The 24,086-nt window shown below is 41.7% G+C and overlaps 1 protein-coding gene across 4 annotated transcripts in view; it reads right to left on the bottom strand.

The window, feature by feature from the left end:
• The window catches only part of MEGF10 (multiple EGF like domains 10), a 167,326-nt gene that overhangs the window by 42,173 nt on the left and 101,067 nt on the right, over positions 1-24,086 (bottom strand). For all 4 annotated transcript variants that reach the window (XM_002918080.4, XM_019798400.2, XM_034655951.1 and 1 more), the window contains 6 exons: positions 21,899-22,145; positions 20,260-20,380; positions 15,975-16,111; positions 8,704-8,916; positions 1,897-2,071; positions 51-171 (listed from right to left, as the gene is read on the bottom strand). In XM_002918080.4, coding sequence (XP_002918126.1) covers positions 51-171; positions 1,897-2,071; positions 8,704-8,916; positions 15,975-16,111; positions 20,260-20,380; positions 21,899-22,145 — 1,014 coding nt within the window. The remainder of the gene's footprint in view (positions 1-50; positions 172-1,896; positions 2,072-8,703; positions 8,917-15,974; positions 16,112-20,259; positions 20,381-21,898; positions 22,146-24,086) is intronic.

The following is a 24,086-nucleotide window of genomic DNA, read 5'->3' as shown; positions in this document are numbered from 1 at the left end:
TAGGAGGTAACAGGATGAAGATCAGATAAAAGACTCATTCACCCACTTACCTGCCTTGCAAGTACAAGAGCCATCTACAGGTGAGCAGACAGCATCGTTCTTACAGCCACAGAGAGAGGAGCAGTTTACTCCATAGGTTCCCAGTGGGCATGGGATAGAGCAGTCAATTCCCTAGACAGGCACGAATAGGAAAATGCATGCAATTTTACTGAACGAAATAAAGCCAACACAAATAAACATAAATACATCTTGGCAATGCTAATTATACTCCCTAATTTTAACACTTGTATTTTTTAAAGTTGCTAAATGTCCCCAGTATACCAATTTTGAAGATTCAAGGGCAATGCTAGCTTGCCTGTTTAGGATACTGTATTAAATGGGACTCAAAAAAGCCTGCTGCCTTCATGAGCTTCCCTTCCTAGCAAACACAAAAAAAAAAAACCTTTTGTCTTTGGGGCGCCTGGGTGGCACAGCGGTTAAGCGTCTGCCTTCGGCTCAGGGCGTGATCCCGGCGTTATGGGATCGAGGCCCCACATCAGGCTCCTCTGCTGTGAGCCTGCTTCTTCCTCTCCCACTCCCTGCTTGTGTTCCCTCTCTCGCTGTCTGTCTCTATCTCTGCCAAATAAATAAAAATAAAAATCTTAAAAAAAAAAACAAACCAAAAAACCTTTTGTCTTTGCTCAGACCAAGCAGATATGGAACAATAAACTATCAATTGCAGTCAATAAATAAATAAACATAAATATCAACTATACATAAAATTGCAATGTTTCTAGCCTTCCTTGTATAATATGTAATATGATTAGTGGGTGCAGCAAAGCAACAGAACACACACTCTGCCTAAAGCACGATTCAATTTAGTATCTGACAATAAGCCTAAAACACAGAAGTGGGCTGTCAAGGATGACTGGAGGTCATCTGCTTTAAGACTAGAAGAGACTTGGGGTGCCTGGGTGGCTCAGTTGGTTAAGCATCTGCCTTTGGTTCAGGTCATGATCTCAGGGTCCTGAGATCAACCCCAGGGAGCCTTGGGCTCCCTGATCAGCGGGCTCCCTCCCCGCGCCTGCTCATGCTCTCGCTCTCTCTTTCTCAAATAAATAAGTAAAATCTTTAAAAATAAATAAAAATAAAAACAGAGGATACTTAACACAGGCTAAATCAAGGGCTCCACCAAAGACGAGTGACATAGGTTAGAAAAACCTGTAAAGATCCTCTCAAGTCTGAGTCTTTATCACCTACTCATTCCACATTACACGTTCTGGAATAATTATCAACATCTCCATCAGTTAATACAGTACTCTTTCAAAGGAGAGAAAATAATCAAGACCAACCCGTTTCCCTCTAAAACAAGGATTCCTAATCTGTAGCTAAGAAATTCAAGAAACTAGGCAAAATTCTGCTTGGTTGGCACACGGGCATATTTGCAAGGTCTAGGTTCTCAAAGGCGCTGAAAAACGTCCATACTGCTAACCATCGCATGTAAATCTGTAATTAAGTGCTAACTTGGTACATTATGTGCCTTCAAATTGCGTGGAGTTAAGACAAAACCTGTTAATAATAATTACTTGGAAAAGTAATTTCTTTGTTGCCTATAGAATGTAGTAGAATAATTATGTAAGGAAAAAGTAATTATGCAAGGAACAATTATATCATATTCTATGACATATATTAATTACATAATTAATATGAAGGCTACATTTGTCGTTTTACCAGCTTTCCAGTCATCGTTCTAAGGTAATTACTTATGCTTCTTATTAGTACTTCTCATTCTCTTTCTTGTTAATGATGTGACAGATCTTAGCACATTCCCTGTACTGCAGGAAAGGTCCTATATGGTGCGTGGTGTCAGTATGCTCCACATTGTACCCCGCCGCTCCTTCCTCCAGAGCCACTCACTTTGAATCCTGGGGCACAGGTGCAGTTTCCAGTCACACTGTCACAGTCGGCCCCGTTCTGGCAGCTGCAGATCTGTTGGCAAGCTTCCCCGAAGAATCCAGGAGAACATGTCTCGTTACAGTAGAGTCCTGACCAGCCCCGCTTGCAGGCACACTCTCCAGACATGGGGTGACAGCTGAGAGACATGGATGAAAGGAGAAAGTCACTCCCGGGTGAACATGACACCCAGGGCCCATGCAAATGTTGCTTCAGCCATAAGCAGTGAATGGGTGGGTAATTCCATGCACAATAATTTAAACTTCATTCCCAGGCTTGCTATGATTTAATTAATTGGCTGAAACCCGACTGGTACCACAGAAATGTGGCATGAAATCAGCATCATGCTCTAACCAGAAGACTATTACAACCACTTCCTTTTGTCTGAAACTCATGATAATCTTCATAAGTTGAAAGCACGAATTCAGTAACAGGTGACCTAGATGGGAAGGGTTAAAGAACGACTCCGTCCAGTGCACAGTACCAGATCAGTTAACCAGGGTTCTGTCCAAAGAACTCCGAAAGCAGCGACCTTCCTTGCCTGTTTCCGATCTCGATTCTCCATACCTGGTGGTGGAGCAGCTGTCTCTCTCTACCTGAAGCAGCAGCTGCATGGACAGCCCAGGCAGCCAGCTGTCACTCCGGAGCAAATGGACACATCAGCTGCACTGAGAGGCACGCGTGAGTGAGGCTGACACAATAGGGCACTCTGTGGCACGCAAAACACATGTGCTTCTCACCACAGGAACATTTCAACAGTCAAACTAGCTCTGCTCACAATTGGAAGGCTGTTAAAGACTGTCTTCCTACCCCGGCGGAGATAAACCCCTCCCAGTAACTACAGCCCACAGCAGAATCCACTGTCTCATCCAGACGTTTCTTAAGTGACTCCCATCCAGAGACAGTCCATCGATTTTCACTCTTAGAGAGAATGATTTGATGGAACAGCCACTCTCCCACTACCTGGGTAGCTTAGTGAAAACACACAACCTCTCCGGCCTGATGTCCGAGTCTGTCAAGGGCGGGTCTCAGCCACACCCCTGTGGGGGGCACGGTTTGCTCTCTGCGGCAACTAAGCGCCCACAAGCAAAGGTCTAAGACATCCATCACAAGTATTACTCAGGGAACACGCTATGAAGAAATACCCAAGTACCACTCTACATTGAACATGGTTTCTTGGGTATAGAAGGTTTGGATTTGAGGGGCACCTGGGTGGCTCAGTCGGTGAAGCATCTCTCATCGGCTCAGGTCATGATCCCAGGGTCCTGGGATTGAGCCCCATGTTGGGCTTCCTGCTCAGCGGGGAGCCTGCTTCTCCCTCTCCCTCTGCCTGCCGCTCCCCCTGCTCATGCCCTCTCTCTCTCTCGCTCAAATAAATAAATAAAATACTAAAAAAAAAAAAAAGGAAGGTTTGGATTTGAAAGGCAAGGGTTTGAGTCTCAGATCTCCTTAGACCTACTCAGATCTACTCATCTGTTCCTTATCCTTGAGCAAACACCGGGCACCTTCATCTCAAACTTCGGCATGTCAAATACCGAGTCTTAGTTCTTCCCGTCCATTGCTCCTCAGTGTTTACTCTCAATCACCCCCCTGGAGCAGTGGTACCACCAGCCACTCAGCTGTTTAAACCAGAAAACTCAGAGTTATTCCTGGGAACTCCTCCCTCATTTCTCATCTCCACTTCATCACTGGGACCTAACAGCCTGCCTCCGAAATATCCTGCCTGCACCCCCATCTCTCCATCCTCACCGTCACCACACTAGCCGATGCCAAGGCCACCTAACTCAGAAAACCAGGAGAGCCTTCCGCCTTGCAAACTCTGTACTCACTCATGCCTTGTCATCTAAAAAGTAGATGTTACCCTATCATTCTCATTAAAACTCTTCAAAAACTCCCCACTACACTTAGGATAAAATCTGTGCTAATATAGCTACAGTGACTGTGTTCTTTATTGTCTAAACCAGGACATTTTAAAGAGTGAAGAGGGAGTTATTAGGACAACAGGCCCTAATCCAAACAGTCCCTGTGACCCTAGACATAAAGTCACCCTACATGCAGCCCACAGGCCATTGTTACCTGGCCACTGCCTACTTCCCAACCTCTTCTCTAGTCAATCAGTCTCTCTTTATTATCATGCTCAACTACAATGGATTTCTTTTCATTGGGAAAGGCACTGAGTGTTGCCAATATGAAGGCATCACGCGGGCTATTCCATTTGCCTCGCATACTGTTTCCCCATTCTTTGTCTGGGCCTCTTCATTTTACTCATGTCTTCCTTCCCCTCTAGACCTCGAGCTCTGTGAAGGCAAGAATTGGGCATGTTTCGTGACCTGTCCCCAGCCCAGAGTGGGCGCAAAGCAAACACTGACTGAGTTAGGGAAAACAGCAGTTGATGGACAAGGGGATCTGACTTTGAAGTCTTGCTTTCCCACATGGATCTGCTTCCCCCCATGTCTCTGTGTCATCCAGCAGCACTGAATGATAATCTGTACATCTGCACAGAAAGGCAAGATTCACCCTAGAATTCGTTTTTAAAATATCAAAGTTGTGGCTGGAGGGGACCCACTCTGAATTGCAGGGAATACTCACTCACATGACGTAAGTCAACGCACAGGCTAGCAGCTAGCAGTTAGCAGCTAGCAGTTACCGAGCACTGAGCATGGTTTAACGTCATGCTCAGGAATCCGTGCCCCTTATTTCATCTAATCCTCACAAGCCATTCTAAGTGTTGGGTATCATCCCACTTTAAAAATCAGGCAAAAGCGACCTAGAAAAAGTAATTAATTCAAAGCCCAACACAGGTAGTAGCAGAATCAAACCTGAACCTAGATTTATTTGTTTTTCACACCAAAGAAAAAGGAAGCTTGGTTGCAGCTTTCTAGGAGGGCTAGATATGAAAAAGAATGGCTAAAATTTAGTATTTAGCACCGATCAATGGGTTAGCAGGGCCAATAAAAGCCTGTATTGTACAAAAGCAGAGACAAATTTAAATTTATTTCAGAAAGTCCTACATTTGAGAAAGGGAGAAAAAATATTTTAAGTGTGGATTGGTTAAAGTAGTTTGACTTACTTTGACATACTATTAAAAAAAGGACATCTTTTAGTAGAAAATATTACTTTACGTTAAAAAGTAGAAAATCATATTCCTGGTGTACACACAAATGTTAAACAAAATAGACAACCCGGGCACAGGAAATTGACTGAGCTACAGGCAGACACAGAAATTGATATTCAGTGCCCCCCAGTGAGTATTAGTGCAACACACTGGTTCTCAGATTGATTGACACCAAAATTAGTATTCTGCAATTTGTAATTAGATATAGGAAGCCGGAGCACTTTGGAGGCATTTGATGGGTTCTCATGCAGGCAGCTTAATTGGTAATGAGATTTACGTGTTGATGTTAGAAGCAGTAGATTGGAGGGTGAAGGGTAATACACTCCTACACATTTTCTTTCTAGAGAACAGATTGCTTTGTGTATATGAAGATAGGATGATACACACATAGGAATACCTATCACTTCATACACATATATAACTAGACATAAACATTCTAGTAAATTTTTCAATTTAAGAGTTAAATTATCATAAGAGTCCAATACAATATTGGCTAAAATACAATGAGTCATTGAACTTCCCTTTATTCATTTCCTTAGGTGTTATTAATGCTCAAATGGAATGACAATTACGTGGCATTTGCCAATAGGCACATGCTGATTGCCCACAGCTATTAAATGTCCTTATTAACAAGAGCTAATATACATCTCCCATGTGGAATCTTAATAAATCTCAAATTCTATTTTGCTGTTCAAAACCATTTCCACCATAAAACTTAGTTTTTGGCTGAAAAGTACAGGTCACTGTGAGTGTCTTCAGGCTCTATATAGTACTATGATTGGAAACACAAAATTTCTAAATTTATTTAACTTCATGTCAACCCTATGATAAATTGCAAAAGTAAAAATGGCTACAAAATCTTGGTAACTCCTCCTATTGGGAGGTGGAGTGTATTGAAACCGTAGTTGGTTGTGTGACCTGTTTCGTCCACAAGGACAACAGCAAACACTACATAACTGACCGTTTGAAACATGTTTGCATGTTGGCACATGCTCTGTGTCTTGCTGCTTTTGGAAGCGAGTCATCATGCAAGGAAGCCCAGGTTAACGTGCTAGCTGCTACAGACATGTGGCATAGGAAACCATCGACGGGCCAAATGCTGGACAAGTGAAGGAGGAATTCTAGAACCAGTCTACTGCTAGCTGATCTGCCAGCTGAATACAGAGAGGAAAAGAACCACCAAGCTGAGCCCAGCTCAGACAGTCAAGCAAAAAACCAACTGCTAATCAATAATCATTGTTTTATACCAGTTTGCGGTGTTTTGTTTTTTTTAACGCGCAGAAGCTAATGGATACAAACCCCCAACCCAATATGTGGCTGCAATGTCTGTCAATATGTACATTCATATAACTCAATGTTTACTTAAAGACAATATAAACTTATAGTCTGCTTTGCATAAGTTATCTCAGTAGCTAAAATGAAAGTTTTTAGGATAAATACACATTGTGAATCATGTAATAGCGAGCTCCACTTGTTTGATTAAATGGTAAAATGAACAAGCTAGATTTTCAATTAATACAAAGATTCTATGCCTTTTGGTTCAAAGGAATCTTGTTTTTCCAGTAATTTTACATTGAAGTTTAAGGTACGAGAATCAGGTGGATGGCTCTGATTGTGAATTCAACAAGACAGAGTCATATCAACACTGAACGGTTTTAAAAGAAATATGCAAAAGCTAATTTTAATTTTTAAATTTTAAAAAATCATTTATTTATTTATTTATTTATTTATTTATTTATTGCAAAAGCTAATTTTTAGAACTGGCTTTCAGGGAAACACTTCATAGGTCGACTGTTTTTATTTTATTTTATTTTATTTTTTTTTTTTTAAGATTTTATTTATTTATTTGACAGAGATAGAGACAGCCAGCGAGAGAGGGAACACAAGCAGGGGGAGTGGGAGAGGAAGAAGCAGGCTCATAGCAGAGGAGCCCGATGTGGGGCTCGATCCCACAACGCCGGGATCACGCCCTGAGCCGAAGGCAGACGCTTAACCGCTGTGCCACCCAGGCGCCCGGTCGACTGTTTTTAATCTGATTATTTGTCATACATTATTAGTCAGATTTTAGTGTTCCTTTGATCTATGCGATTGTCAAATAATTTCCCCTAATTCTGTGGTAAAGCATACATGCTTAGGTACACGTGACCTATGTCAAAATTATCATGGTATTGATGCCAGTCAAGTAACTGCCCACTGGGACCTTGCCACTATGAGCATGGTACCCAGTTCCAACAAAACCAACGTTCTCTCTGCGTCTCCAGTTAGTTCTTCTCGTAACACAGTTCCTTTGCATCGGTTTATTAATCTATTTGATGTCAGGCTGCACACAATGAAACAGCATTCTGATTATTAAAGAGTTCTTGGCTGTCACTACTTGAGGCTTATCTTTTGCTGGGACAAGTCTTAAACACAGCAGGAAAGACAGTCAAACTCATGACTTGTCCCTAATCCTGCCAGCAACTTAAACATTGGAGAGCTGAAAATCAAATAAAATCCTGCAGAGATGATTCATTTTCACTCCCCAAATGTTTACTTAGCCTTGTCATGTAAAGAGTGGCAATATTTTCCAATGAGGAAAACCAAAGTTGATTAAAGCAGCTTGCAAAGTTGTCTGAGATACAGTAAGAATGCACTTCTTTGCTATGTCCCAGTAAAATGTATCCCAAGCATGCGCACGTGCACACACACACACACACACACACACACACACACACACCCCCCTCATGGTACAAGATCCATTTTTTTGTTCCTAACAATGGTTTAAAGAAGAGACCAACCACAGGCTTCTGCTTACATTTAACTTTCGTGGATTTGAGATTTGAAGGGGCCACAAATTATCTTTCAGAAGCATGAACGAAGTAACAGCTGTGCTGAATGCAATTAAGCAATTCTTGTAACATTTAAACTGCTATCCAATGCACTACATTTTTGTCAGACCCAACTTTTCCAGCAGTCTGCAAATGAGGTCCAGAATTCTAAGTGATATGTATCTGGTCCTTGGGGGAGGGAGAGGAAGAAAGGGGGTGGAAAGGTATTTTCAGGGGCAGACAAGGTACAGTAGGGTGGGTGGGAACCATGGTTTCCTGTTCTTAAATTCTTCGAGAGATTTTTGAGCTAAAAGACCCCTGTGAGTTTTATGTCAGAGTAATCAATTTTGAAAACATATTTCACATGTGACAGCCACATGTGAAACACTTTTATAAAACTTCCACCGGTACACTTCCTTTCTACACAAATGTGCTGTCAAGTCAAAGATGCTGCAGTGAGAATCATTTTTGTGATATTCTTACATACTAAACTGGGCTTAACTCATGTCTCTCATTGCATCTTTGCTTCTAAGGGAATGTCACAGAATCCCTCTCTTAGGGCAATGTTCTACTAATCCCAGCAAATTTAATTTTTGGCAATGGCCATTCATTGAGAATAGAATTTAATACCCACCCATGGCCATCTACCAATTGTAATGCTTCTAACTTGGACTGTCACCCACTAAAGAAAGAAGCTGTCCTTGTACTTGGTGGTTCCTCCCCAGGATGACCCAGAGGCAGGAAAGCTCTCAGGGTGGGCATCTCTCTGGCAATCCGTCCTTCTGAACAGTGGACACTGCCATTCAAACTTCAACAGGGCACATCCTTCCAGGGGTGGCTGACCCTCACCTGTGAGTGTTGTCGAGGTGGCAGGGACACCGCTTGTCACATTTGATGCCGTAGAGCCCTTCTGGACACAGGCGAGCCTCACAGCGCTCACCAGCAAAGCCTGCTTCACAGAGGCATGAGCCGCTCACGTGATAACATTTCCCTCCATTGACACACTGGCAGGTCTCAGCACAGCGAACTCCGTATGTGCCAACGGGACACTCGTCCTGGCACCTATCAAGCAGGGAGCGGGAGCAGAAGATAGATTAGGTAATGCCATGTACAAATACACGGTCCATTCAGACAGGCTTTGTGATCTATAAACTGGAAGTGCTTTTTGCATTTGCTGTATTTTTTAGTGATTAACCCATTATGGGTATAAAAGCAGGAAGCTGAATTACTCTGGCAACAGGTAGTATTAACAGCAATATGACCTGTTCAAAAGAATAACCAAAACAAAAACAAAATAAAATTATGAACTTAGCACAGGAAGCATGTTTTACACCTAGTGCTTTGCTTGCTAAAGATATACATACATGCGTATACATATATATGTATTCAAAGAGAAAACTTTGCAGCATATTTCAAACAATGTTAACTCTCGTGGCTTTCATGGTGACATTAATATTTAATCTCAGCCTTGCTTCTGCTCTTTTCAAAGCTGAGTGGCAGTAATTTCTCCTCATTTAGAAAGTTAAGGAAGAAAGGGGGGGTAAACAAAAGGGGGAATGAACCATGAGAGACTATGGACTCTGGGAAACAAACTGAGGGCTTCAGAGGGGAGGGGGGTGGGGGAATGGGATGGGCTGGTGATGGGTAGTAAGGAGGGCACGTATTGCATGGTGCACTGGGTGTTATACGCAAGTAATGAATCATGGAACTTTACATCAAAAACTAGGGATGTACTGTATGGTGACTAACATAATTTTAAAAAGCATCAAACTGGAAAGGAATAAATAAAAATGTCACTACTTGCAAAAAAAAAGAGAAAGTTATGTATTTAATAAACAAAGTCCTCTGTAGATCTGGGGAAGTCAGAGCTATTGCAATCAGGTTTTTTTGATTCCACCTGGGGAACTCTTGCCAGGAGATTTATGGATAGGTGGAGTTCCCTAGCACAAAATTTTTGTTAAGAAGGATACTGTCCTCTGTTTATAAGAAGCAAGGAAAAAATATCAGGTCTCAAAAATTCACTTTATCTTTTAAAAAATGACATTAGAGTCTGGTCCTGGAGGAAGGACAGGCTCTGGATAAGTTGGGTCAGGTGGGCAGCTATGCAGCTGGAAGGAACCGTGATAGAGAAGAGAAAATTATCACTCCACAGAATGCATGACCAGTTGTCAAGCCAGCCAAGTTTCTTTTTGACCTGGCAAGGCGACTTCACAGAGCCTCCTGCAACAGAAGGAGCACTTCCTGCCAAGGGAGAGGGAGATGGGGTCTCGTCTAGCTGAGTGCCTGCCATAAGTATGGTACGCTTTGTGGGTGGAAATCAGCAGACACTTCCCATGTGGCTCTCAAGTCACGCCAGATCCATGGTCAGAAATGTAGGTCAGCACTGCATTTTTTCAGAGCAGTATAATGCAAGCAGCAAGTGCATAATAATGAATTGAAGGATACTTAAAGGCAGTAGCAAAGGGGCTGGGTTGAAAAGCAAACATTTTCCACAAAGTTTTGCATATTTTTAATCATTATGATTAGTAACAATACCAAGTTTGGATGGGAGTTGATTTAAATGGAAAAAAAAATCTTGAGATCCCTCTGACACTTCTCTGGTTAACCCTGGCTCTAGCACATAGCTAATGTGATAGAGACAAGGAAAGCGGTGTCTTGTAAACTTGGTTTCACCAGACACTTAAATGTGTTTGTCAATAGGCGGGGAGCCTGGATGGCACAGCAGTTAAGCGTCTGCCTTTAGCTCAGGGCGTGATCCCGGCGTTCTGGGATCAAGCCCCACATCAGGCTCTTCTGCTATAAGCCTGCTTCTTCCTCTCCCACTCCCCTGCTTGTGTTCCCTCTCTAGCTGGCTGTCTCTATCTCTGTCAAATAAATAAAAAATCTTTAAAAAAATGTGTTTGTCAATAGGCAAAATCTTCAAATCAACTGCTCAACAAACCATTAGCAAAATTCTATAGTAACTGCCTACCATTTAGCATAAAATCAGATCTGTGCTTTAAAATTACACAGGAGTATACCTATTTTTAGACCAGAGTATTTTTAAAAGATACTCTATTTTTAACTTGTAAGAAGCCTTAATAAGCCAAGTCACTTAGTTTATTCTCCAAAGATGCAAACTTTGGAGAAAGAAATGGCAAGGTGTAATAATTGGGCCTCGTCTTGGCACTGCTAAAGGCTGGTGAGACAACTTTGCAGCCTGTTTGTCCAGATTTGCTTGTGATTCTGTACCAAAAAGGAAAAGATAAACAAGGTAAAATAACATTGCTTTCTCTCTCTTATATGGATTTGAAAACAAATCCAACCGTTAAGTTTTGGGACCCATGATTTTAACTTAGGAAAAAGCTTAGCTCTAAAAGTGGGTGAACCGAGTATAGATCGGAAGCCTGGAAAAATGTCTGCTGCCAAATGACAGGGAAGCAGTGTGTATATTTTACCCTATCTTGGCAGAGACTTCCTTTTCTTTGGGAAAATAAAATCCATAATAGCTGGTCCTGACCCATATTTACCTTTTGAACCTATAATAAAACCTACTACTAGTTTGTATTATAAGTGACAAACAGCCATTTGAATTTCCCTTACTAAAGTAACCACTGCATAAAGTTTGGTTCACATTCTCATTTTTTTTCATCAAAGTTGTGCATGTAAGAAAATCCTGTTAATAATACTTTTGTCTACTTCCACCTACCAAACCAAGGTGGTAAGATATCTTTCTAGAAATAGACTTTGAAAATAAAATCAGGAGTACCTGAGTGGCTCAGTAGGTGAAGTGCCTGCCTTCACCTCAGGTCATGATCCCGGAGTCCTGGGATCAAGCCCTGCATCAGGCTCCCTGCAGCAGGGAGTCTGCTTCTCCCTCTTCCTTTGCCTTCCACCCCCAGCTCATGCTCTCTCACGGGCACATGTACTCTTTCTCAAATAAATAAAAAGAAAAAGAATCTTAAAAAAATAAAAAAGGAAAAAAAGCAATCATGAAGTAACTTATACCTCTCAGAGGTTAGCAGAGTTAAAAGTCTTTGTCAAACAGACTTGTCTCCCTTTTTTGGCTCCTTTATCCAAAAGGAGCATCATTTCTCAGTGAATTTTATGTCCTTAATGTTGTTTTTGTGGTCCCAGGCAGAACAACAACAACAACAAAAAGCTGTCTAGGAACTAGTGAAAGAGGTAATACATTTTCTTACGAGAGAAGGCAGAGAGACTCATAAAGACAGAGCAAAAAATATCAGCCACAGTAGAAATATGGAAATTTGGAGTTTATATATTTTTTTATTTTTGGTTTTGAATAATGCTCTGGAATTGGAAAAAAACAGATAAGCTTTAAGTAGAGACAATATGACACCTGCTCCCACACCAGGGTCACAGGCTTGTTTTAATACCATTTTGATTATTATGTTGCATCTTATTACAAATGGATGGAAAAGGAAGTGATTTAACATATAAGGGGTGGCAGCTCCTTTCTCTCTGGTCCTTTTGAGCATGTCCCTCCCCAGAGTGCCTGGAATAACTGGGCCAAACCATGATTTAGGGTGAAAGAATCACATTCCTCATTAAACCTGGGATCGATGGATCAGCTGCCTGCCTTTCAAGCATCTGGAACTACTGCTCTGGGGAAAATAGAAAAAGTGCTGGAAAACAGCCAACTTTCCCACAATGCTAGATCCCGGAAAGTTCCCCCCTTGGAGACCAATGCTGCATCCCCCAAATTCCTGTCTGTCATTTCTGACTTTGCCTCCTTTGACTCACATTCCTTCTTCACTTGCAGGTTCTAAGGAACACAGGCATGGCCGGACAGTCCTGCCTTCGCCTTAACAGGGAGCATGACCATGACAGAGGCAAAGATCTCTCCCTCCAGCCCACTCTTAGGGAGCAGCAGTTGTATGCATGGACCCCGAAGGCCTGAGCAATTCCATGGCAACCCATTAGCATGAAGAACACTCTGTTAACCCCTTCAGAGGAATTTCTGCGAGGATCTGGAAACCATCCTCTCTTCCCTCTTGCTTGGCTGGGCCTCATTACATTTCTCCGCCACAATATCCGCTCAACCTTTCCACAAACCCCCATGACTATTATTTGGACATCCCATGAGCTGTTCTGCCTGCCTACTAGGTGTCTGTTTTGTTTGTTCTGTCTTCACTCTGGCTGGGAGGGCCGTCCCCACATCCTGGGAATGCTCTGCTGGCAGCTGCCTGTGGTGGTACCTGCACCTCCAGGCAGCAGTGCTCTGGTCTAACCTCAGGGATCAAGTTCCGCTGACTTCTCAAAACACAGCAACACCAAGACCCCAGGACCTCAAAGCTGCTTTCACCATACCTCTGCCACAAACTGCCCCATAGCTACTCATTTTTCCCTAGCATAGTGACGAATGTGCATGCTGTCAGTGTGTGTGTGTGTGTGTGTGGGTGTGGGTGTGTGTCTAGAACCCAGACGGGGATGGTTTAATTGAAAACAGAAATCATGTTGTCAGTTCACTGGCAAAACAACAGTTATCAGAACAACAACTCAAGAAGTTCCCTCTTCACCTCCCTTGTCTTTCTTTGGCTCCTTGCCCTCCTTGCCTTAATCACCTGGAAATCAGCTGTTACTCTCCTTCCCTGCATTCTAAATAAGATGAGTACAAGCTCGCCTTACATGTTTGCTGTTTCTGTGTTGCCTCAAATTTGAGATTTAGACTGTGAGAGGACAAGGAAAACAATTATACAGCTGATCCTCGAATAACACAAGTTTGGACTGCACAGTAAGTCCACTTACACACAGATTTTTTTTTTTTATTCCACAGTGCTGTAAATATATTTTCTCTTCCTTATGATTCTCTTAACATTCTCTTTTCTCTAGCTCACTTTATTATAAGAATACCATATATAATACATATGACATACAAAATATGTGTTAATTGACTGTTTATATTATCAGTAAGGCTTCCTAAACAGTAGACTACTAGTAGTTAAGTTTTGGGGGAGCCAAAGTTATATGCGATTTTTGACTGCACAGGAGGTCAGTGCCCCAAACCCCTGAGTTTTTCAAGGGTCAACTGGATTTACTTTTTTAGTGCCCTAAAATATTAGACAAAGCTATTATTTGGGATTCTGCTTGGTCCCATGCCTCTCCTTTCCCGACCCATCTTTCTAAATAAGATAGTAAGTCCAGAACTCATCTAACAATATCTATCCAAAACACAATCATAAGACAGGATGTAGGTCACAAAAACTTTCTGAGAAGCCCTATAACATATTACAAAAACCAAGCTCTAAAGGGTGTCGCGATAATTTGTAACATCAAAAAATTAAAGGTAAAATACATAACTATATTAACAAAAGATGAAAGCCTTTTAATGAAGTTAAACAGATACTAACAGAAGTTCCTAATAAAAACAGGATTAAAAAAAAACCACTCAACACAAAGAAGTTTACTAAAAACCAGTAACAAATGTGAAACTACACTGAAGCCATTTTCAATAAAATTAAGAACAAGACAGGAATTTTGGCTGTGACTGCTATTTGTCCTCACTGACTTAGAGGTTTAAAGTAATACAATCATGTCGAGAATTGAAATAATCATTATAAATACTGAAAAGTAGAGGCAAGTATCTTTTTTTGTAACTGATGAAATAACTTTGATGTTTGCTAAAAATAACATTAGAATTATTAAAAATTTTGGTGGAGAGGGGTGCCTGGGTGGCTTAGCCATTAAGCGTCTGCCTTCGGCTCGGGTCATGATCCCAGGGTCCTGGGTTCGAGCCCTGCATCAGGCTCCCTGCTCGGCGGGAAGCCAGCTTCTCCCTCTCACACTCCCCCTGCTTGTGTTCCCTCTCTCACTGTCTCTCTCTGTCAAATAAATAAATAAAATCTTAAAAAAAATTTTTTTTTTTGGTGGAGAGGGTAAATAAAAATACTCACAATCGAGTTTTTCTTTATCCTGAAACAGCCAGCCAGTTAGAAAGAGAAATGAGATTTTCCAAAAAATACAAATTACTTAGAAATAGATTTAATAAGAAATTCTAAGTTGGGAGGTGGCAAAGGTGGGGGGAACCACGCTACAGTATCTTACTAAAATTAAAAAAAAAAAAAGATCAGAATATTAGAAAAAAAAATAGGAGGGAGGAAGTTTGAAGAAATGCTTAGGTCACCGATCTCACTAAAAAAATAATGAGAGCTAATTTTGATTCAGTTCCCAGACATCACTCAAATTAATAATCGCTAGTATTTATACAGTTCAGGTAAATCACTCAACTCTAATAAGAACTGTTTGTTAGCTTCCACACTGTTCTAACATTAATGTATTTATTCAATCCTGATAACAACCCCAAAGGGCAGCAAAATTATTATTTGAATATTAGCAATAATGATGTGTCTGATTAGAATATAAGCAACAGGTTCTAAAAATGTTTGTTTTGAGCCAGTTTAGTCCCCTACCTCTCTGGTCTTTTTTCTTTAATTTTACACACATCCACTAAGCTTGATTGTCTGGTCTCTCAGGATGTAAGAAGTGAAAGAGCAAATTAGAAGGTGTAAGGTTAGCAAAGCCGTCTGAGGTTAACACTTTATTATCTAATATGAAAAATGACAGCGGATGGAAGAGTCACGTGAGCACAGCCACGCATTCGCTTTTATTTCATGTGGGACCAGAGGGCCCTAGAAATCCCATAAGATTTTCCTTGGTCACTACTGCACAGGAAAATGGCTGATGTTCTTAACAGACTACCGAATCATAAGACCGTAACTTTATGCCCCACATCATTGCTAAAGATAACCAAGTACACGTTCAATTTTGAAATAAATCTATCAAAAAATGTTTAAAATATAAAAAGTTTTGGTCTTTGAAGTGGCTGTCCAACCACTTGACTGTTGAGCCTGACATATTCATCATGGGTTCTGGATAGCTGATATTTTATTTATTTTTTTGAGTGCTTTCTCTGTATCTTCGATTTGCCCTCGCTGTCTATGGCTCACTTTCTACACACTGACTGTAGAAATAATCTGTCAAACACACTGATACTTAATAGATGCCTCTGGAATGTTACAGAATAGTCACAGACATGTGGTAGCAAAGGTGCTCCCTGGGCTCTTTGAGCTTTCCTTTCATGCCATTACGAGCAGTCAGAGAAAGACGAGACTCTCCCTTACCGTTCCCCTGTGTATCCTGGACTGCAATGACATTGGCCTGTGGCAGCATCACACGTCCCTCCATTATGGCACTGACATTCTTGTGAACAGTTCTTTCCGAAGCGACCCTCGGGGCAAGGCTGACCACACACTGTGCCCTGCATTCAAAGAGACTTGGAAAATTACATGGGCCTCCAGCCAGAGAAGAGCCAAAGGAGGAGGGAAAGAAGAGAGGAAACAGAAAGGGAGGAAGGTATAGGGGAACAGGGCTGCAAGAGAATTAGATGAAGAGGATTTTAGAACACATGCACTCCATTCATCATCTTAAAAATGTTAGAATTTTTAAATGGACTTACTTACCGGGTAAGCCTATATCTCAAGCTATGTTCAAAGGTGGCAGAATAATCTTAAGAAATACCCATATTAAAAAACTGAAGTTTAAGATAAAGTCACATGAAATTATTACGGTAACCTAAGGAAATTATAAATCCTCCTAAGCGTTCCTCCTTGTGTCCTTACGTGTACGATAAGTCAACAATACTCACTGAGCATCCATTACAGAAACTGCAACATCTGGTGCAAATGGAATATCCAAACGCTTTACCATATGTTCCAAAGGAAATATATATGATCATTGGTTTTATGTCTTATAAGGTACAATGGAGCATGAGACGGAAATTTTGTGTACCTGAATTAACAGTAACATCGCCTAAGACAGTAGTCCTGTAAGAATGAACCTAGACATTTTATTTCAGAAGAAAAACACTTTTATTTTCAGCAGGTTGAAAAAACATTGCTGGGCCAAGATCAATAGGAAAGTTTATTTCCTGGGAAGAAAAATCAAGGGAGTAACTTGGACGTGTCTCCTCACCCTAGAGGCTGTCCATCTAGTCAGGCAGTGTCGTTATATTTATTCCAATCCTATGTTTATAAGAATAAGTACCGATAAGTCAATGAAAGACTCTATGATTTTCCTACTTCACTTGGCTATATAACCCGGGCTTATAGCTTATCATCTGTTTATTGGAGTTATTGTGAGAACAAACAACATATCCCAAATAACAGGGATTTTTAAACTGTTTTTTTAACTGTTGCAAGCTGTTGCTTTGTCCTCCTTCTCTCTAAAAAAAGGCAGACTGTGGGCACTCTGAAATTGGAGGCTAGCGAACACCAGATGGTTTTGTAAATGTTTATTCTGGATAGCGTAAGAAAATACATTTCCTCTAACTCCTGGCTACCCACAAAGGCAGTTGGTGTGCTAATTAAGTCTCCTCTGGTGGTTTCTAGCTATCTACAAACAGGGAAAGTTCTTCCACAGACTCTTGGAACAGAAAAAGCCTTTGAGAGATGATTCAAATCGACGCCTCACTGAGAATCATCTACCCATCAGGCATAGAGCTAAGCTCTGAGAATCAAAGATAAGGTCACAACCTTTAATTTGTTCGCAGTGTGGTGGGGGGATAGATGCAAAAATAGCTCGAATCCCTCCATTCTAGCACAACTATCAACATGCCTCAAAAAATAGTGTGCCAAGGGTCAATCTGTGGTAAGCAGGAGTTCTGGTGAAAATTTTCATTCTCTTGGGGACTGACTCTAGCCACATCTGTAACGGTCCCACATCAGCTTCAGAGATGCTGTTGAAATATTGTTTATGAATAAAGATTAATGTGAGCAAAGAGCTTTAAGAAAGACATTATTCTTAGAAGTTGAAATACATACATGTGTATGTGTAAAAGGGATATATACATTCATCTTTGCAAAGCACCTAAACAGACGGCACAAATAAAATGTTGTGAAGAGAAGTATAAATTAGAATCTCAGCTATGCAGATTGAGAAATGGCCTGCAGCATTCGATAAGAAACTTCTATCAAGGTAGGGAGCCCAGAATATAGAGAAAGTGGTGGAGGGGAGGTTCCACTGGGCTGATGGATCCTTCCACCTAGTTACTGGGACTCACAATCCAAGCCTGTGATTGCCACTATCCCACACCATACGCACCCCAATCAAGAAGAAAGCTTCAGTCTCAAGATGAGCACTGTCTATACAACAGTACTAAGAGTAGAATGCCTACAGCTCTTTATCCAAACAACATGGAGCTCTCTGGACACTCTGGTACCCCAACAAAACCCTTCCCTTGCCAAGGACCAAACAATGGCCAACATGGCAAAAGGCTGCGCACAAGAAATGAAGAAGAGAAGGAGTCAAAGATACTTCAGTAATTCTACCTTGAGCAACTAAGAAAGAAATGCCAGCTTTAACTAAAATTTTTAAAAATCCAAAAAGAAGTAGCCTTAAGAAAGGCTTGGGTGTATGACAAGTTTGCTTCTATTAACACTGACTTTGATGGGCTTGTACTACTCAATAGCACCTTGTTCACCCCATCATCAGGCACTCAATAAAAGGCCCCCTCAGTCTTACTCCATTGTTTCATGGAGTTTCTCCAGGCTCTGCCTCTAGAACCAGACCTTGTCTCATCTGCTTACCTTTCTAACTCTCACCTTGGGTCTGATATTTCTTTTCCACTTATCTCTGTGGCCCTCACATCTTGAGTTCTCCCTTTATTCCCATGATTCTTACTCCAGTTCTCCTTTGCTTCAGGACTACAACAAGGGCATTAGTGGACCCATTCCATCCCAGATTTGGCTCCTAAGGCTCCAGCTTGGGTGAAGCCCCATCAGATAGTGGCTTCACATTCTACAGGTCATTTAGTTTGGGGGTCTAATAGGATAGTGACAGATACATGTCTGGACTCAGGTGAGAGAAGGTCAAGATTTAGAAAAATTACAGGATGACTGTTAAAGCCATGGATCTGGGTGAGATTTCCAGGGAAGATCCACAGTGAGAAAGGAGAAGAAGGATAAGACCAAAACCTAGGAAATACTGTAATAAAGCAGTATGTAGAAGAAAGGGGTTAGGAAAAGAGATCTTCAGTAACAGAGGAAGAGGGTTAGCAGAGACAAGGACAGAAAGATTATGAAAGAGGGAGGCAGGTGGGCAACAGGGTCATATGCTTTGGTGATATCAAGCGGCATGAGAACAGAAGGGTCATCACTGGATTTGGTAATTAGGAAGTCTGTTATGACCCTACAAACTCAGTTTCACTACAGCTCCTGGAGATAGCAGGTGATAGTGAAGTAAACTGCTCTCTTAAATTTTGTTTGTTAATGAAGGAAACAGACATTGGTCATTCACTCCTGTGCCTTCAGGCAGATGTACGCACGAACCACTGCAAGTAACGATCAGTATCATTCCCAGGTTTCGTAAAAATCTGGTCCGCAAATCAGCTTTGACATTGAGTGTGTCACATAACTACATGAAGAAAGCGTGACACAGGTCAAAGTTTGGGCAATGTGGTGAGTTGCGGCTACTCTTGGATTTTCATACGAAAGGTTTTGAGAAGCTCTGTAATACTTGGTAAATGGGTTCACCTCAATGTGTCTCTGGATGTACATGACCAGATAATTTTTTCACATAACACTTACTCCATTGAGAATAATGTTCTCAAAGAACAATAGTGATCCATGGAATTTAATTATAAAAATAATTACAGACATAGTTCATTTTATTCTGCTTTGCTTTATTGTGCTTCACAGATATGTTGTTTTTTGTTTTTTAAACAAATTGAGGGTCTGTGACAATCCTGCATTGAGCATGTCCACTGGCGCCATTTTTCTAACAACATTTATTCCTTTCATGTACCTGAGTCGTATTTTGGTAATTCTTGGCGATATTTGAAAAGCATTTTCATTAATATTATGTTCGTTGTGGTGATCTGTGATCAGTGATCTCTGATGTTACTACTGTAATTGTTTTGGTATTTGGTTTTTTAGACATAAGGCCATCGTACTCTTCATAAACTACAGTATAGTATAAAACAACATTTATGTGCAGGAGGAAACCAAAAAATTCATTTGACTCACTTTATTGTGATAGTCACTTGATTGCAGAGGTCTGGAACCAAACCCAAAGTACCCCCAAGGTACACCTATATTTAGATACCTCCAATATTTGACAGCATTGTCGGACGTACGTGAGATAAGGTATTTCCTCTTTTTCGTCCTGAGGGAAAGTGCAGGACAGATGGCCGCTGTGTTTTCCATGAGGACCCTTAGTGCACGTCAAGATTTAATCACCTTCTACCTGAAGATGGACTGAAGGATACCAGCTTTGAAAACGGTCAGCTATCTCCAATTCTGCAATCTTTAACCATCAGTGTAACTTTCGTTTGTGCTAAGGCCCTCTATGTGCATTTGCACTTGAGTATCCTAGAACATGTGACTTTGGGAAGGGAGGAAGAGAGCTTACCAGCCAGCCAGGAGGACAAGAGCATTCTCCAGTGACGTGATGACAGACGCCTCCATTTTGGCAGGGGCATCTCTGCTCACACTGTGGACCATGCTTGCCAGGGGGACAAAGATCCTCACAGCTGAGGAATTGATGTGTGACAAAAGACATCGTTATTTCCCCAATCAGACAACCCTCAGGTTCACAGACACAACAGGCCCCAGGGGCCCTAAAACAGACAAGCTTTCTCTGCTCCACATTCTTCATTTCATTAACATCAAAGCATTAATCATATTGGCTGGAAAGATGTTTGAGGGGTGGCCTAGACCTTTCCTTTCTTTTGGGGTATTTTCTAATGAAACTATTTCAATTTGAAGAGAATGTGTCCCATCTGAGAGGGCCAAGGATGACTCTTCTCAGCCAAACACTCCTTGGTGACAGGAGCTTTCCATGTAACTATTATAAAGCCCCTGTGTTGCGTCTGAAGTCTGCTTTTGATTGTGGGTTTATTCCAACCTCAGAGGAGATTGAAACGTTTGCACATCCCCTGCTCTGTACACATATTCTTCATAATCAATTTTCAGCATTCTCTTCTTGAGACTCATCATTTTCCGTGCCCTTGACCCCCACACTTTTCCTATGAATGAACCTTCCTCTCCAAGCCGTTGATTGTCTTGTTTGCACTCTTGTAAAACTGCTCCAAGTTTTCCAAAGCCCTATGCAATTGTGGCCTTGATAAAAACCCATAAAGGCAATATTAACAATAAAGTAGTTTGAGATGATCGTTCATTCTTCTGAAAACGAGGGCTTTCTAGGCTAATGCAGTTTCTTTCTTTAGCTCTACTTTATGGCTGTTAAAACTGTTGGCAGGAAGTATTTACCTAATCAGCCACATTTTTTCAAGTTTTAGTTCTGTGATTTACAAGTGTAATTTTCTCAGTAAGGGAACAAGATTTTTCTATTCCCCCCCCCTTTTTTTTTTTGGCAAATTCTGCCTCTTATTCTGTTTGCTAATACAAGCCAACTGAAGAATGTCCTTCACACGAAATAAAGTCGTGGAGGTTAAGAAGTTGCTTCAGTTGTATCCAGAAAGAATTAAACCATCTGTGTGCACATATCTTACACTGATGTGATACATTTCTTTTACGGTCACAAAGCAACATATGTATCCACAGGCAATAAATAACCCAGATAACCTTTTATAATGGACTGCTTCTAGCATCGTCCCCTTTTTCCCTTTTCTGTGGCCCTGAACTCACCCAGCTTTATCCAGCTAATTAGTTGCCACACAGAGCAGAATAACATGGACCATTAACAATAAATGCAATTGTGGGGGAACTGAAGAAGAACCTCAAACCTGCCCCAACAACCCCCCGATATTACCACTCAATGCAACAGCCTGGTCCTCTCTATCTCTGCCCTGCTGAAAGGAAAGCATGGAAGTTGGCCCTTAGACTCTGGCTGGTCTGATGTTCAAGAGTCAAACAGTAGGACATGTCGGGGCTGTCACTGCTGATCTCCCCCTCTGTGCCCAGAGCTCCGCCCTTTTAGTGACTTCAGGCAGCAATAGAAATAGGGGCACAGGAATATGACGGTGACAGCAGCATGAATGGAGAAGGTGAGTGGACTTTGCCACGCTGTTCAGCAGCATGTCACTTACAAGGCTCCCGTGTATCCTGGTGGGCAGCGGCATTCCCCCGTGACGTGGTCACAGGTGGCTCCATTCTGACACTGGCATCGCTGGTGACAGTCATTCCCGTAGGTGCCCTGCTCACAGCGGTCCTCACAACGCCAGCCCCGGAAACCGGCCGCGCAGTGGCAAGCCCCCGTGATGGGGTTGCACAAAGCCCCGTTTTTGCACTGGCACCGGCTGCTGCAGTGGGGCCCCCAGTGATCACCATCACAGGCTGGAGGGGGAGAAACAATAGAGGGCATCACAGTACGGATGTGGGCAATGGCAAGCTCTTCAGAACAAGCTTTCCTCTGCTCTTGACAATGGCTTGATGATCCCTTCATCGCCATTCCGTGGCTGGACAGTGGGGCTTGATACCAGCCCACAGCAGTGCCTCACCAACGTGTTCAGCACTAAGTGGGCCACTTCTAGCCACTCCACTGCTGAAGCAGGGCTGCATTTTCCAGCCACATGCCTTTGCTTAGCCTGTTTCCTGCACCTGGAGTGTTGAGTTTGATGTGGCTATAGGAGGATGTAAGTAGTGCAGGGGGAGAGGAGGCCGGTTCCCCAGATGGGAAGGTTCAGCTCAGGCAAGGGCTTTAGTACACTGAGGGGGTGGACTGCATCTTGTGAATAAGGAATTGGTTGTAAAGGATTTTAAACAGTGAGAGACAATGCAGGTTTGAATCTTAGTAAGGTCAGTGGGCTATAGTCTGAGGGAGAGGCAGGGAGACAGGGCAAGAGGAATGGCAGCAGATCAGGAAGTAGGTGAGATTCAGGGGCCTGACCTCGGGCGGTGATGGTGAAGACCAAGAGGGGCCTTACAGGCTGACCCACTGTGAAGCAGACTGACCCCGCTATAGGTCTAGCCCAGAGCAATCCAAAGGAAAAGTGCTTTCAAGGTATCAGTCAAAAGATGCATGGATTGGGAGGTAATCAGAAGAGACAGAAAGCACTTAATTCCAACACTGAAATTCACTGACTTACTTCAGCAATAAGATGAACATGAAACTGAAAATAGACAGCAAAGAAAAAACAATCGGCCTGATTTCAGAGTTGTGAGATGGAGGCCAAGGTGGAGCTCTGTGCTTCCTTTCCCTCTCCCACCCTCCGTCTCCCCCACCCCTCCCTGCCCCACCCACTCACACATGCAGGAACTCAAGCATTCACTCTCTCTCTCTCCAAAAACACAAGAAACAAAACAAAACAAAAACAGGTGTATGAAACAAGTAAGACAGTAACAGAAAACATCATTTGAGAGGTAGATTTAAAAGCATAGTCCCAAGGAAAAGGAAGAGTGACTGCAATTCAAGCTGATGAGCAGGAAGAGGGGAGCAGGAAAGGAAAAATTCTCAATCCCAAACATTCTAAAAATTATAAAGGGTGATGATAAGCAAAACCAACTCTCAATATTCATTGCCTAGCCAGGTGCATATTTATTTATTAATTAGATGGTATAAAAATCACTAGGGAAGATGCGCTCTGCCTGGAGCTCTTAGGATAAACTGCTTTTATGGTTTAAAAAACAGCTTCACGTCATAAAAATTTTGTAACCTCAACAGATCGAGAATGAACTATTGAAAAAAAAAAAGAAACAAAACCAGGCACACAGTAAACAATTTATTAGACAAGCAGGATTCGTCTTCCAACAGTAGAACCCACCTTCCATTTCATAATATCAAAAGGTTTAAATGAATACTTTTGTTTTTAATCAGCATGGCTTTGTTCTCATTGGTACTTTAATAAATAAACTTTAACACAATTAAAAACAATGAGAGGATTATGGAACCTAAAGCAGATCAAGAAAGCAATTACCTAAGAACTCACAATCTTCTTTCACAGAATAAGATTATTAGTAGTGAGATTTAAGCCTCATTGTTATTCATATAGCTGCTTCTTTATTGCCAATGGGTATGGTCAAAGAATTTTTTTTCAATTACAACTCTTTCAATCTAGGACCTATTCTTTAAAAAAAAAAACAAAAACAAACTTATATTGCATGTTTCTTTAAATGCCCTCAGGTATCCCAGGTAGAGAAGAATTTCTCCTGTTTTTAAGGGACACCCAAGTAAGTTACATAGTGCTTTGCAACTTGTTCCCTGGTTCATCAATCCTGAGTAAGGAAAATCTTCATTCCATGTAAGTCAAATCCGTTATCCTAGAATCTGACAGTTTT

The sequence above is a fragment of the Ailuropoda melanoleuca genome, chromosome 3 (genome assembly GCF_002007445.2).
Source record: "Ailuropoda melanoleuca isolate Jingjing chromosome 3, ASM200744v2, whole genome shotgun sequence".
NCBI lineage: Eukaryota > Metazoa > Chordata > Mammalia > Carnivora > Ursidae > Ailuropoda > Ailuropoda melanoleuca.
The sequence above is the reverse complement of the archived record's forward strand: the minus strand, read 5'-3'. Positions and strand labels throughout refer to the sequence as shown.